The 16,718-nt window shown below is 40.1% G+C and overlaps 2 protein-coding genes across 2 annotated transcripts; both read left to right on the top strand.

Moving 5' to 3' along the window:
- The first annotated feature begins 3,456 nt into the window (after positions 1-3,456).
- Positions 3,457-4,412, top strand: LOC127764146 (uncharacterized). The gene has a single exon (XM_052288978.1). The coding sequence runs from the start codon at positions 3,744-3,746 to the stop codon at positions 4,125-4,127; it is 384 nt and encodes a 127-aa protein (XP_052144938.1). The 5' UTR covers positions 3,457-3,743; the 3' UTR covers positions 4,128-4,412.
- Positions 4,413-8,420: 4,008 nt separating this feature from the next.
- On the top strand, positions 8,421-9,991 carry LOC127764443 (uncharacterized). Its single transcript, XM_052289324.1, has 2 exons — positions 8,421-8,886; positions 9,612-9,991. The coding sequence occupies exons 1-2, from the start codon at positions 8,697-8,699 to the stop codon at positions 9,731-9,733; spliced, it is 312 nt and encodes a 103-aa protein (XP_052145284.1). The 5' UTR covers positions 8,421-8,696; the 3' UTR covers positions 9,734-9,991.
- The last annotated feature ends 6,727 nt before the right edge of the window (positions 9,992-16,718 follow it).

The raw sequence follows: 16,718 nt of genomic DNA, 5'->3' as shown, positions 1-16,718 counted from the left end.
AGACTAAACAGATCCTACAAAGAAACTTTAGGGACTAAAGTAGCTATTCTAAAAAAAAAAAAACACCCCCTTTTTCATTTGTTTACGGAGGAGTAATATAAGCATGTTGCCGAGCCACACAATAAGTAGGCCACATGCCCGTGCTCCCACCCAAATCATGGTGCTTAGTTTGCGTGCTCCCTGCATTGCCCTTTCCCCTTTACATTACATGCAAGCAGCCATGAAAATATTACTTGTAGTACTAGTTACATGACTTGGTCGCTTTCCATTACCGGGATCGAGATCGTACTGATCAGCAGTACTCCTGTTGCTAATAGCGAGGCAGATTAGCATCGGTCGTATCGACGTATTGCATCTAACTCGGGGTGGTTAGATTAATTAAGCACAATCGTACTACGTACTGCTCCAGTAGATGGTTGGTTCTTGGATCTCGCACTGGATGGAGCATATGCGTTTGCGTGTCTCCCGGTGTACGGACATGATATCTCCTGGTGAAGTGGTGATAGAGCTAGCTAGTAGCTCTAAACATCCGGATCAAATGATCAAAATATGGGTTTTTGAGACGTTCTCATGCATTGAAAATATGATAAGCCATAGAAAAATTATGGATAAAACTTTTAATCATGTATTACGAATCTTTAAAACCTGAACAAACCTCCTATCTGATTTTCACAATAATAAGATATGTTTTATCTGATTTTTGATCACTAATGTTGTGCTTAGATCCAGGGGTGAAAAGTTTTGACGTGTGACATCGAATATACGGACACACATTTGAAGTATTAAACATAGACTAATAACAAAACAAATTACAGAAATCTGTAAATTGCGAGACGAATTTATTAAGCATAATTAATTTGTCATTAGCAAATGTTTACTATAGCATCACATTGTTAGATCATGGAGCAATTAGGCTTAAAAGATTTGTCTCACAATTTACATGCAATATGTGTAATTGGTTTTTTTCCTATATTTAATACTCTATACATGTGTTTAAACATTTGATATTCGATATGACATGGCGAAAAATTTTGCTAAATAGACCCTAACATGCGTACGGAGATTTTACTCCTGCTACTCTTTATAAGTTCAGAAAGCATTAAAATCACCTTATAATGTATGAGTAACATACATCGCTACACGTGCTTGTCAGAGCCGCTCCATACACCAGCATTAATTTCTAGAGTATTTTTCTTCAAGTATATTAATTGGCCGGGAACGCGCATGCTTGCAAGACACGCAGATTTTTTTTATGTTGCAACTAATAACGAACATCGATCATAAATGCAAGTCAAGTTTTGGATTTTCTCGCAAAATAGGAAAAATGTTTTGGCTTTCTTGGATCCACCACACACCGAATTTTAATTTGGTTTCAAAACAAATTACTCCCTCCGTTTCAAAATATTTGACACCGTTGACTTTTTAACACATGTTTGACCGTTCGTCTTATTAAAAAAAATTATGAAATATATAAAACTATATATGTACATGAAAGTATATTTAACAATGAATCAAATGATATGAAAAGAATAAATAATTACTTAAATTTTTTGAATAAGACGAATAGTCAAACACGTACTAAAAAGTCAATGGTGTCAAACATTTTGAAACGGAGGGAGTAAGTTTGTAAAATACTAGGAGCATGATACTAATATATAACAGTATAACACACACGCATTAATTAATCTGGTTTTGCTCATTAATTCTGTGTTAACCGTTTGTTTTAGATTTTTTTTTCCGGACCATTTTCTTTGAACATACTATACTTATCATCTTAATTGTGGGGGAAAATGACATATTGTATCGAGTATCGACATATATATTGCGCGTGCTTCATGCGTGACGGCCGGCATGTACATAAAAATAATTCGGATATGGCCCACATAATACGTAGCCTTGGGATTGGGCCCACACCTGACAGTGGTCCAGGGAGAGAATTGGTTGAGAAAATACGTTGCCGGGCCCATGTGGTTATATTATGCTACAATGGAGGCAACGCGGGTTTTCATTATTATAATAAAAAATTAGTTTATTTGATATTGTAGAGTAGTTTCTATATAAAAAGTTTTAACACAAAACACAGTATTTGACGGTTTGAAAACATACTAAAAAAATCGAGATAGAATCTACATCTTAATCAGAAAATAACGATATGTAGGCCATGAAACCATAGTTTTTTTTCCACTTAGGGACTGTCCATTTGAGCAAATGGTAGTGGTAACTTTCTTGTTATCCATTATCATGCTTACTAAACTGCTAAACAATTTTTTTTTTACAAAACTATGTATGTAGAAGTTTCTTTCCAAAACTCAATTGAACTTATTTTCTAAGTTTATAATAATTTGTACTCAATTAATCATATACTCCCTCCGTTTCAGGTTATAGGACGTTTTGACTTTGGTAGGAGTCAAACTGTTTTAAGTTTGATTAAGTTTATTGACAAATATAGTAATATTTATAATACTAAATTAGTTTCATCACATGAATAATTGAATATATTTTTATAATAAATTTGTCTTAGTTTAAAAAGTTACTACTTTTTTCTATAAATTTGATTGAACTTAGAGCAGTTTGACTTTGACTCAAGTTGAAACGTCTTGTAACCTGAAACGGAGTACTAATAACTTGTTTCACAGCCTAAAGGCATGGTGGACCTAGAAATTTCATAGAGCATAAAAACGTTCACAAAATGGCTAGATGTTGGGATCGTCAAACACTGATAATGCAATTTTCCCGTCCTTTGGCCGTGCCAACTAACCCGGGCAACTGCTCAAGGTCGCCATACATTGGATCGACTGCTGACTCGGGTGGTCTTACCATGAACTAGTACATACAATTGACACTCGAATTTATTGTTTCTTTTAACTTGTATTAGTTGAGATTAAACATGTATGATCGTGGAGTGATATATGTTATATTAATTCATCTTATTAAATATTTTTAGATTTTTTAGACTCTTTGGATGATATATAAAACGAGAGGACATCCCTCGAGGGACAATCGGGCTACATTCGTTTGCAGAAGAAACATCTCGTTATCCGTTTGCACGCTTCTTGGACTGTTAAGCAGTATAATATTATAGAAAAGTTGTTTCTAAAATCATATTAGTCCATTTTACAATTTTAAAAAATGACATATTAGGCTCTTCCTTTCTCCTCTTCTCAAGCACACCCTTAAACTTTCATGGTCTCACAAAAATGCACTATACTCATGATCTGGATCACACACTTAATTTCACATATTCACCCTACATTGGTGACTTAATTAAGGCAAGATCCAACTTAGTTTAAAGCTGAGTACTACTAAACTAACAAAACCTAATTATTAACACACTCCAAACTAGACAGCTTAAATCTGATCACCCCCAAAGCCCAAAGCTTAATCACCATCATCATCCAACCCCCCACTTCATTCCTCTCACAATCATCAGTATCACCTCTATCTCTAGCTCCCCCTCTCTCTTCTCTCTCTAACCTTTTGCACCTGCCTGCAGTCTGTCTCCATAGAACTCTCTCTCTCTCTCTCTCTCGATGGATCGCCACCTTTGCCATCATCATCACTGCCATCCTCTCCACGCCTGCTCCCCGCATCCATCCACCCCTCTTTACCCCACCATTGCCGCTGCTTCCCTCCTCCATCGCTCACTCGCCATGGCGGCGAGCTACTTAAGTAGAGCTCGAGCAACCCTACCTTGCTTCTTCTTGCCTCCTATCTAAGCTTCTCTTCGATCTTGTGTGACACACATGGGCCTCGAGCTCGACCTGCTGTCCGCTCAGCTCCCGCCGATCCGCACCACGGCGGCGGCGGCGGCGGCGGAGATGCCGGAGTTCGAGGAGGTGGTGCTGTGCAGCACGCCGACGGCGGCGGCGAGCGTGCTGCGGGCGCCGTCGGTGTGCCCGCCGGCGCCGAGGAAGCCGCCGAGGCCGGCCGCCAAGAGGAGGAAGAAGGACGCTCGCTTTAGCCGCAGCTGCTACTGCTGCGGGCGGCGCCGCGGCGGGAGGGCGCCGGCGGCGGCGGCGTTCGTCGCCGTGCCGGACGATCTCGCCAAGGTGTTCGTCCCACGGCGGCCGGTGCCGTGCCGGCCGCCGCTGGACGGCAAGAAGATCGGCGTGCACGTCGTGGGCTGATCCATGTATCCACCATTGTTGGTCTCGTCTGAGCTTGAAGCTGTCCATGGCGAGTGGCCTAAAATACTCTGGCTATACGTACATACAGTGGTGTTGGTTGCTTGCAACGAGAGACGGTTTACTTTAGTAATTAATTACTCCTAGTTTAGCTTAATTAGCTTACTTTAATCTAGTTTTTTTACTACAGGGGGTTATTTGAATAACAAACTGTAAATGTAGTTCATTATAATATCATTACCCCCTAGCTAGCTAGCTGACTGGATGTTCAGCTAATTCAGGTACCAATTGAATGGTCATCACTCATCACTCGATTGATCATGCCATTACTTACTTTGACAAGGAATATTGTGCTTGCATTGCATAATATATACTGTATGTGCAAAAGTTGAGCAATATTATTTCTTTCCTTACTTCATTTTGAGACCTCCTTTCGGGAATTTTACAGGGATTTAGTTCAATTTCTCAAAAAATAATTTCTCCATCCCAAGCGTGTGGCTCTAGCTTAGAGCTTAAACTAAAAAAAAAGCCAACTAAGACACCATTTGATTTAGGTTATTGAGTGGATTATTCTAGTAGATTATCCACTTATTTTATGGAATGTTTTAAATATTTTAAAAATTAACTTGACAAATAACTTAAAAACAAATGACCTTGGCAATGTATTAGAAGATAACTTTTTTGAGAAAACGAATTTTTCGAAACGTGTACTATTGCTTAGATCGCTTATTTTAAGTTAATTTGAAGTAAATAATCTGAAAAAAAATTGAAAATTGATTATTATTTTTTAATAATTCAGTAAATAATCTAAAATACCTCCCTTTCTCTCACTCTGCAAATTCATGAATGTTGCATGCTTATTAGTTAAATACTAGTAGATGCATGGTGCGAAATGAGCGTAACTCAACTAGTTAGATTTCTTTTGGTGGAATCAATCCATCCGGATTCAGGTCCTAGATTTGACCGGATGCTCGCTTTTACGACTATTTATTTTTTCAGTGGTAACCGACGTACATACCCGTCGGCAGCGAGACATCCGTAATAACTTCATTAATATCAAGATATATCGACACAGTCTTCCGGAGATGCTAATAGGGAATGCAGGGTCAGCTAATTGAGAGGGAGATAGAGAGCAGGTAATGGCTGGAGGGGAAAGGAGAGTGTGCACTGTGCAGAGCTTCCAAAGGGTGACCCCCCCCCCCCCCCCCCTCTGGTGTACCTGGCTGGTCCTTTTCATACCTAAAAAGGGATGCATATATGCATGAGGCAGAGAGCAATCCATGCAGAGGAGAGGAGAGGAGGCATGCAGCAGTGGCAGAACATACTACTCCAGATCTGGGGAGGAAAGCTGCATGGTTAATGCCACTCAGATCTGAAAATTTTGTGTGTGTGGGGCCGGGCCATTGCAATTTGCAAGAGGGGATTCAATGATACTGTCCATGGTGAACTAACAGTACTGCTGCTGTCCCTGCATTTCTCCCTGGACAATAAGCTAGCGGGTGGCAGAAAAGATGAGCGGCAGGCTTCCAACCCCATCATATATGTCCCTAAAAATGCTGCCATTTAAGTCCACATGGTCCATCTGATCATGATTATATAAAAGTTGTTTTAGTTAAATTGCAAGGTGTATTTTTATTTTTTAATAGAAGTTTTTATTGCTAATTAAACTGTGGCTAATAGTTTGTCGACAAATATATTCTCAATAGTTTCATATGCACACATAAGAAGGTTAATTAGAGATGCACTTGATAGTACATAGTACAGTGGTAAGTAATGTGTGGTTTCAACCTCAAGATCTCGTGTTTAATCTTCAACCAGCTATAAACTTCATGTCTCGGAATTAACACGATATTCTCTTTTCTCATATTTTTATAAAGATAAAATATTGATTCTCCTATCTTCTAAGCCTCTCATCATTTGGTAGTTTATCAACCACAGTCACAGATAAAATTTAAACTTGAAACTTAATTTCTGAAGTTGATTTTTGGATATATTTTTTTTAATTGTGGTCTATTTTTTAGAATTGGCTGTTAAATTTCTGATATTAATATAGGTATAAAGTTATTGTCAATAAAAATTGCTTTGTCTTTTTCTTTTTCACGTTTTATCTATAAATGTGTGTAAGAACATGGAGTACAACAGTTCAGACGACCATCACCTACATTATGTCTTCACATTTATGGCCTACGTGGGCGCGTAGTTGAGGTTTAATGTGCTTCAGTTCAGCTTGATCAAACAGCACACGTAGTATTAATTGGACGCCCACTCGCGTATGCACGCACGCATGTACTCTCCATAAAAAAAGTAAATATAATACGAGACATGACGTATCCTATGAATTTAGATAAATAGTTATCTCGTTCTATGAAAAACAAATATAATACGATATATCATTATAAATTTAGATAAACAGCTAATCTAGATTTATAATTAATATTACTATAATGTATCAGACAGTACCATATCTTATACAAGGTTTTTTTTATGGGACGGAAGAGTGCTCCCCACCCAATTAATATGGTATTTTTGTACATTTTCTGCGAAGAGGCATATGCAAGAGGGCAGCTAGCTAGCAACAATTTTTGCCGTGGCTAATAAGTAAAGCCATTTCCCTTTGCGGCCTCCCTTTTTTTACTTCCTTTTCTTGCATGCCCACTATAGACTACACCATCAACCTTTTACTAGTTCTACATTCTCATACACCTAGCACCAATAATAATGATGCTGGTTTTACCTTTTCTTTTTTATTTTCAAAGAGAAAATGAAGCAAACATGCACTTGAGAGCTAGCTTTGCTCTCATTGTACTTTAGTTAGGACAAATAAGAAGTATAAACCATGCACTTTCTAGGTATCTTAGGTTTATTACATCTTATTGTGTCCAAGCACCGCCTAATGTGACAGGGACTAAAGTCAACAATGGCTACATCATAATGGAAATATTGTAATGCCTAGGGCCCTCCCACGACGATGCATGTTTGAAGCAAATGTATTGTATTAATAATTCCCTATCTTCTAAAGAAAAGAAATACGAAAGCAAATACTCTAAGAATACCAACTATATTGCAGCCTTGCCGTGACAGACCAAACTGCTCCTGGCAGGCTAGCATAGCAGGCCATGCTAGACATGGTTGAAAAGGAAAAGGAATAAGTTCACATTAGGTCTCTTATCTTGACTTCGAGTTCGAATCACATGCTTGAATTGTAACACCAGATGTAACGTTTACCTCAACTTAAAAAATCGGATCACTCGAGATCCTAGGACAGTATTTTGTCAGTTTTTAGCTAACGTGGTGAGGTGAATACAGTCAACTCAGCCGAGTTAGCATGAGACCCACATGTCAGTGGCTAAGTCTTCTTCCATCTCTCTTCACCTATCCTCCCCATCTTCTTCAAAGCGACAACTGATAGAGTGAAGGGTAGCAAGTGGCGGGAAGAAGGGCATCGGCCGATGGGAGAGGAGCTGGGGGGCTCCACTTGTTCATCCCTGAGCTCGATTTAATGATAGCCGACCTTCTCACCTTCTTCCACTTCATCAAGTTACGGGCGGAGCACGTGAAAGCCGTTAGGCTTCTTGTTTGGGGAGTCCATGGGCAGGGCCATCTACCTCCTCATCCACCTCTGCACATCGTCAGAGGAGTGGGCCGGCCAGCACGTCCTGGTGGTGCCCCATGTGCGAGTTCTTCACCTTCGTTGCATGGTTCGCGCCGACACTCCCCATCATGCCCATTTTCGACCTCACCGAGAAGTCCGCCAAGGCGCCGACCAAGTGCCTTAGCTGTATGCAACCCAATGTACTACAACAACTGGCCATGGATTTGGTCTTTGGTGCAGACCGCAGGGCACCCCCTTGGAGAATATGGGGAAAAGAGAGGGGAGATGGGAAGAGAGGAAGAGGAAAGCGCGGCCGTTGACATGTGGGGTCTGTTGTTGGCTCCGCCAGGTTAAACATGGTCAATTATCCATGTTAACCACAATCTAGTACAATACTACTCTAGAACCTCAATTACACCAGTTTTACAAGTTGAGGAGCACGTTATAACTGATATTGTCGTTCAAGAACACCATTCAAACTTAACGTCATGAGGAGCCAAGAAATGAACTTAGAAAAAAAAAGAACACAACGCCCAAATATTTTCCTCGTAGGCCGAAAAATCTAGCCCAACCAGGGCCCAAATATATTCCTTCATGGGCCGAAAAATATAGGCCCAGCATCCACTGGCCACAGCCCAACCAGGCAGGTTGACCCGTACACACACGACGTCCACCAACACCAAAGCCGCCGCTTGTTTTCTCGCCCTCCTCCTCTCGTCTTCTCCTCCACCTTGCTTGTACCCGCATCCACCTCCTCACCCTTTTTCTCTCTCATCAATCTCTCTCTCTCTCTCTCTCTCTCCACATCCATCCAACCCTACCCACACCCACGCGACCAAACCCTCGGCGCGGCGGCGGCGGCGGCGGCGAGGAGGCGAGGAGGAGGCGTAGCAGCCGCCGCGTTGGCAAGCGCCAGGTGCGGGCGGATCGGATCCGGGGGGGGGAGCGGAGGTGTGGTGGGGGGGGGGGGGGGGGGAGCTATGGCGTACGTGGACCACGCCTTCTCCATCTCCGACGAGGACGACCTCGTCGGCGGCGCCGTGGGGGGCCCCCGCGGCGCGCCCGTCAAGGAGATCGCCTTCGCGGCCGCGCTCCTCGCGTTCGGCGCGCTCGGCGCCATCGGTGGCGTCCTCATGGCCGCCAACAACGTCGGCGGCGACCGCGCGCACGGTGAGCGCCCTCCTCTTAATTCGCGCGTCTAGGGCCTGGGCTTCCATATAATTTCCCCCCAATTGATGCTGTGGTAGTAGAGATCTTGCGGGATTCTAGCTTGGGGGGTGTGGTTTGGCTTCGGTGCATTGGGTTGTGAGGATGAAATTAAGGGGGTTTATTGAATTGTTTGACTGCGCAATCATCCATTTTGGTAATTTCTCAGAGGAAATTTATTATTATTAGTAATTTACTTCTGGTATTCTCATTTGATTTTGACTTGGTCAACCACATGCATTTTACTACTGCTGGGTGGCAATTGGGGGAAATAATGTACTTTATGTATGCATTGCAATTTGGTGACAGTTCGTAGATATACATTTATTTTAATGCTACTAGTTTGTTGTCAATTACATTCATTCATGTATCAAGTTTTTGTAATATACTGGCATTTTATATCCAAAAGCTCCAGATAGCAATCACTGGAAGCAACAGGGCTTGACTGCTGGAGTAGTGTTTAAGATTCGAATGGGTTCTCTAGTTTGACAACTTTATAGGCTAAAAAAACTTTTAACATTTTTAAGTGGGTGGGCACAAAGTGATTCAGTCATCAAGTTTTATGTTTGGTAACATAACATTTGTTTAGCATACAATAGGTAGGGTTCCCCTTGCATAGAAGATAGAACCTTTGCTGTTGAAACTTTATTCTTTCTTTACCTGAAGCCATTTCCCTTTTGTTGGAACAGGAATCTTCTTCATGATTCTGGGTATTGTGATGTTCATCCCTGGGTTCTACTACACAAGAATTGCCTACTATGCTTACAAAGGGTACAAGGGCTTCTCGTTTTCGAACATCCCGCCGATCTAAAGAAAGAGGTGTATCATACGCCGACTTGGTTCATCTCATCACGTCCAATGGCGAACACCATTTCTCATTTTCATCTTGTCTATTTCTTCTTCTGCTGCCCCCCTTTGTAGGATGAACTTCTAGACATGTACATATAAAATGCTACTCCCATAATGTATCATTATGGTGTGGTGAGCTGAAAGGTTGTCCATTGTGTGATTATGTTGGGTTACTATGACACATGTCTGATAAGAACTTTATGATGTTGTGTTGCTCTCATGCTGTCTGCTGTTTGTGTTAAGATAACTGAAGTTACCGCACTGTCATGACAGTTTGGTCCCCTTATCAGATAAGAACACCATTGTGTGAATAAACGTTCCGTTAGCTTTGGTGTTTCGCTCATTTTACTGTTGATTTACCTTTAGTTGTTTTGTATCTGTCAACTGCTGTTCTGGAACTGTGGTCTGTTGTGCCTGATGTGTTCTACTGCAAAAAGTTGCACCTTACTCGTCTTTGGAATTCAGTGGATTCTTCTCTTGTGTCGATCTCTGATAATCTCAAATCCACAAATGAAACCGTAGAATGATCCGAGTAATGTTGACACAGAAAAGTGGCAGGACAACCTCAAATCAACAAACAATGGCAGGTGAAAGACGATCTAAACAATGCCTTGCTTTAGTTACTACTATTACGAAAATAGAAAATAGGGTTAACGCTTAGAGATTTCAGTTTTTTCAACGAACTTACAGATTTCAAGTTTGAACTTTAATAATGGTTTAACGCGAGAATAAAGAATTGTTTCATTCGCTTGATGAACTATGGAGCCGTGTACAGTACTCGTCCATGCTGTACAGTACTCGTCCATGCTAAGGGTGAGTTCAAGGAATATAAGGAATATTGAGAAGATTAGAAAGATACGGAAAACGAAATAAGCTATTAGAATATGATTAATTAAGTATTAACTATTTTAAAGCATAAAAATAGATTAATATGATTTTTTTAAAAAAAATTGCAAAAAACGCACCATTTAATAGCTTAGGAAACGTGAAAACAATGTGCTATCTCACTCATCATTGTCCATGGAAAGAACGCACCCTAACTCCCTAAGTGTCCATCCGATCAACAAGAAATATTTTTAAGATGGGCATATTTTATATGGAGTACCCATTGTCCATTAGAGTTTTACAGAAATCATCCGCCTAGATTAGTCCCTCAGTTGCACAAGTTTTTTCGATCCGCAGTGACTGACAGCAAAAACAAGCAATCGATTGAAACACCAAAGCGAGCGAATTAATGAAAAACCGGACAGATCTATGGGATACAGATACAATATTTCCGCTTGAAATTTGGATGGATCTAGAAAGGAAACACCCAATCGTGTTAGCGGCCTGCGTCTCTCTCGGCACTTCTGCAAAGGGTGGCTCGCCCATGGAATAGAACGGCAGAGCACCCGTTCGTCTGAGAGCCGTCCAAAACATACAAATCACCATACAAAAAAACCGCAAGAACTGAAGAAAAGAAGGCGATGTTTTCGATTGGGGGATGATTTGGGTTTGTGGCCAGGTATTGTGGCTTGGAACTAAAGAAGATGGATCTCCAAACAATCTTCTCCTGGCTTAGGCATCGATCTGGGCTCCAAGCGGCAGACAGGCCACCATTGAAACGGCGCCTGCTGTTGACTCATAATATAGAGCCCTATTATTCTCACCACCAAATCATTTGCATCCCAAACACGATTCAAAAACTATATCAACGATGCGATGAATTGAAATCTTCAAACAAACAAAACGGAAGCAAAAGCAAATCAATCGTTCAACGAGAAAAAAAAAAACACGGAAGCAATTGCCACTCGGAGAGGAAATCAAGAAGGAAAACCAAGCGACCGAGATCTTAATGCGCTTGTGCTGCGGCGGCGGCGAGAGACAGGTGGGACTGATGGGTTTAGGGTTCTGAAGCGCCCCGTGTTTTATAGACGCCTTCCTCGATGTCCAGCCTATAAGAGTATGACACGTGTCCCGTGCAAATCTGTCTCTTCCTGGGCCGAGGCCCAAGCCCAACAACAAATTGGTTGGATACTGGTTTTTTGTATATTTATTTATTATTTATTTTTGTGTAAAAACGTAGTATACGTGATTATCACGTTTCACGTACGCGTAAAAATCGTTATCCCATCCGAATACGATTTACTAGCATTATATAACGGTATATCTCGAGGTATAAATACTCTCTACAGGGGCGTATATATACGTACACATACGTACGCGCGTCGATCGCCGCCATGGCTAAGAAGAAGGACAGCGACGACGTCGCCGCGGTGTACACCGCCATGGACCACGTCGTCGGCGAGGTCCACGGCGACCTCGTCGCCCAGGGCGTCGGCGACGGCGTTGAGCTGGCCGGCGTCCTCGCGGCGGTCAGCGCTCGCTGGGAGGCCAAGCTGGCGCGGCGGCGCGGCGGCGCCGCCCTGGATGGCGACGGCGCGCCGCCGGAGTACAAGCCGGCGGCCGGCGGCGGCTACTGTTGCGATGCGCCTAGCAGTGGCCCGCATCATCACGATGCCGTCGTTAAGGAAGAGGAGGAGGTAGCCGCAGCCGTCGACGACGACGGCGCTTTCTTCCCGGCGGCGGCGGCGGCGCCGGAGACGTCGAACGACGGCGCCGCTTCTCGGGCGGTGGTCAGGCGTGATCTTCTTGGCACGCTTGGCGCGAAACGCAAGAGGGATACGTGTAACTAACAACGTGCATGGAACTGCTCGAATTTGTGATAAATTTGTAACACTAGCAGTTTGTGATCTATACTCCTGCGTTTCGGATTACAAGTTGTTTTTGACTTTTGGTTAAATTCAAATTATATCAAGTTTGATCAAGTTTATAGAAAAAATATTTTTTAATCCAAGACAAACATATTATGAAAACATATTCGATTATTGATTTAATGAAACTAATTTAATGTTGTAAATAAATAATATTATATTTGTCTATAAACTTAGTCAATCATAAAGTTGTTTGATTTTTACTAAAGTTAAAATGACTTATAATCTAAAACGGATGGAGTACTACCAATGTTGTGTATAGAGAATTACTAACTGCAGTACTATAAGATAGGTGGAGGAAGAAATTGTTCGTAATTTATTTGATAGGATTGGGAAGGGGAAAAAAATCATCGGATTTGCTCTTCAGTCGGAATATTCGAAGCCGTTCAGAAACAGGTTTTTTTTAAAGAAAAAGGCCATCGGAATATTTGAACTTCACTAAAGAGATTGAAATTGGCAGTTCAGAAAAGAAAACGATATTGAAATTAGAGAAAATTTGGGAAGTAGTCAAGTAGAAGAGGTTTTACAGTTAGGGGAGCGAGGAGAGATCTGTACTGTACGGTTGAATTTTAGGTCTGATGCATGGTCAGCAAATGACTGAATTCATTCTTCTAATGACTTCTATACGTGATCAACAATTGAGCATCATAGATGCTCCCTTTCTTCACCTGCTTGGCAGATTACTTTTCAGTTACTCCCTCCGTTTCAGATTATAAGATGTTTTGGCTTTGGTCAAAGTCAAACTACTATAAATTTGACTAACTCTATAGAAAAAATAGTAATATTTACAACACCAGTATAGTTTCATTAAATTTATAATTGAATAATTTTTTATAATATATTTGTCTTGGGTTAAAAGTATTACTAATTTTTCTATAAAATTAGTCAAACTTAAAATAGTTTGACTTTGACCAAACGTTTTAAAATAGTTTGACTTTGATCCAAGTTAAAACGTTTTATAACCTGAAACGGAGGGAGTACATAATTTACACTTTGGAGTTAATTTTGTACCACATGAGAGTTATTTACAGATTTACAGACATTGTTTGATGATATTGCTTGCTGAACAACTAGTGGTTGTGGGCCTAGCTAGCTAGTATGCTATTCACATCCTATCTCAATTGTGTATAATTGAGCTAAAAAAAATTGTTGCGTATACGAAAAATTCGTAGCTGGGCCCATCCAATGGAATCTGTCTAAGCTAAGGCCCATCCAATGGAATTTGTCTAGGGAAAAATTCCTGAACTTGGCCCACTTCAGTTGTTCAGTTCTTCAGGATAATAATGAGCTATGGTCCGGTGAACTTATCATACAACTTCTGTAAAAAATGTAGAATTTCATTTAGCAATTTGTACATTGCAACTCCATTGGTTCAGATGACTGATCTACTTTCACAGTAATTTTTTTTTTCATACGATTACTTTTGCCAACTCGGATTTTATGAATCTCCATTTCAGTGGGCAGTTAAATAAATCAATCTCGTATCGAATGCGACACATCTTGTATGATTATGTCCAGATTCTTTGTATCAGGATGTGCCACATCTTATAAAATGTTGGTTTATTTTGGAATGAATGGAGTACTACATAATAAATACTATAGTATGCTCTAGGATACAAAGTAGCTATCCAAGAATTATCTGGTCCTAGAAAGTCAAGTAGCCGAAAGGAGAGTAGGTTCTCTTCTGTTTTATGCCTGCCTTTTTCCTCCTTTTGTTCTCACCTTTTACACCCCCTTTTCAATTGTTTAGCTTGACTAGAATCTTTCTACTAGCTACATAAACTGCTATACTCCTGAATTATCAGGAGTGCTTTTCCGGTGGTCTCTACTAGAAGTACAAACGGACATACGGTGATGTAAATTTCCGGTGATCGAGTATCATTTATATAACTGGTCGTACCGTTTTCGACTGAATTTTATTATAGTCCTATAAAATTTTGATTTTTTAAGTTTCTGTTAGAATCATATTAATATCACCGCTAAATAAATAAATTGATAAATATGAAAAAAATCACTAGATATGACATCGTGTATGACCATTTTCATTCCCGGTCAGATAATGATAATATAATTAGGAGAGTGTAATCGTTTCTCTTGGTGGTACGATAATGAATCAATGGATCGAATTCTCGTTAATCATTGACCCGTTTTGGTAGTCTGACGTGTTAGGTTAGGATAGTGACGTCAGCAGCAGGCCCATGACGGGACGAATCGTTGAAATCATCATGACAACTTGGTGGTGATGCTAAGCATTCCCTCTGATCCTTGTGGCTAAAGTTGATCTCGTCTGTTTTTGTTTGTCCATCCTGTTTAAATGCACTTAGCTTAGTTCGGTATACCCAACTTCCCATGATGCACCGAAAGATCTCTTTGAATGAACCCAGCAATTAACGCCGGCATACTATGATTCTATTAGGGATGAAAACGGATAAGATATAGGTATACTATATCTTGAACCATACTCCATCCGTCCCAGAAAAATAAATCTAGAACTAGATGTGACATATTCTAGTACAATAAATCTGGATGTGTCACGTCCAGTACTAGATTGGTTTTTTATGGGACGGTTAAGTATATTTTTAGCGGATATGGATATAAGGCAAATTGTTTCGGATGTCAGAAATGGTGTGGACTCAATTTAGAAACAGATTAAATCTGTTGGACGTTACATTATTGCAATCAATATAACATCGAGTTAGCAATGGGACAACAATAAAATGATCAATAAATGACCTATCGTAATAATTATATGCTTAAGTGCTAAATAATATGTATACAATGTATACATAATATAAAAATACAGCAATGCAAGTGTGAAATGAGATGATGAAAGCCCCAAACTAAAAAATCTAGGTTAATTGATGAATCAGATCATTGGATAGTCTGGCTCATGTCACATGCAATGGATAGAGTGATTACATAGATTGATAATTCTGGATTATTCAACAAACGGCTTATTAGATAATCTGATAGATATATCGGATAATTCACATCCGTTGAATTTTAGAGATACCACATCTGCATCCATATCCACATTATACTATCTGTATTTGCAACTATATCCGTTAGATTTCTTAAAACCCGTACCAATACGAAAGTCCTAAGGGGCGATCGATCGCTCCAAGCAATCAGTCCCCCTCCCCACATCGATCACCCCCTCCTCCAATGGGTTTTCTTTTTTGGCACCGCATTACTTCACTATTTTAGTAAATTTATACACCTAAAGTTTATACACATCAAGTTTACACATCTAAAGTTTATGCACCTAAAGTTTAGAGACCCAAAGTTTACAAGTCAAGTTTATATATCCGATTCAAATTTGAATTTGAATTCAAATATTTTTTATATATAGTATTTCTATACATCTAAAAATTATACACCTAAAGTTTATAGACCCAAAGTTTATAAGTCAAAAGTTTACATACCCGATTTAAGTTTGAATTTGAATTCAAATATTAGTTTATAGACCTGAAGTTTATAAGTCAAAAGTTTATGTACCCGTTTCAAATTTGAATTTGAATTCAAATATTTTTTATATATAGTATTTCTATATATAATTTTTTCTAACTTTGTTTTTTTTTAAAAAAATTATATGGTGTAGTAGGAAGAGAAGAAGGGGAGGAGGAAGGGGGAGAGAGAGTGTATAGAGGATCGATCGCCCATTAACCACACCCGTACCAATATCCTTTGTTTCGGATGGATTCAAAGTGGATGGGATCAGTTTTCACCACTACATGCTATCGTATTTACGTATTATTCGACAATAATTGATCTATTAAGGTCAAACTAAACTAATCTGTCAGAGAGTAAACCAAAATTAACCTGAGCAACATGAAAGAGAGAGCTTCCTTTCACCCTCGTGGCAGTAATAATCAACATAATGATAGATCTTAATTGACATAGCAAATATTGTTTTGTTTGCTTCCCAGGACACACGAGATATATATGAGTAAGTGATAAGTACTGTCATTAATTAACTATTGCATTCCCCAATCACCATTATATTGACCCAATGCGCTTTCAACAAGTATATATCTTGTCATGGCGGCTGGCTAATTGACGTGGGGCCATTTGATTTGCAGGCCTCAGGTTTGAAGGATAAGGATTGCTCTTAACTTGTCCCCTTCCAAGTGATGCTCTCAGTAAAAGCATGGGTTTTATGTGCTTCAAGCTTCCTCTTTTTTTGAAGGACAA

Source organism: Oryza glaberrima, chromosome 2 (assembly GCF_000147395.1).
Source record: "Oryza glaberrima chromosome 2, OglaRS2, whole genome shotgun sequence".
NCBI lineage: Eukaryota > Viridiplantae > Streptophyta > Magnoliopsida > Poales > Poaceae > Oryza > Oryza glaberrima.
The sequence above is the reverse complement of the archived record's forward strand: the minus strand, read 5'-3'. Positions and strand labels throughout refer to the sequence as shown.

Excerpts from the sequence above, each read along its gene's own strand:
- LOC127764146 (XM_052288978.1), top strand. The coding sequence starts at position 3,744 with ATGGGCCTCGAGCTCGACCTGCTGTCCGCTCAGCTCCCGCCGATCCGC.
- LOC127764443 (XM_052289324.1), top strand. The coding sequence starts at position 8,697 with ATGGCGTACGTGGACCACGCCTTCTCCATCTCCGACGAGGACGACCTC. Across the intron at positions 8,887-9,611 it reads CGGCGGCGACCGCGCGCACG|GAATCTTCTTCATGATTCTG; the intron begins GTGAGCGCCCTC and ends TTGTTGGAACAG.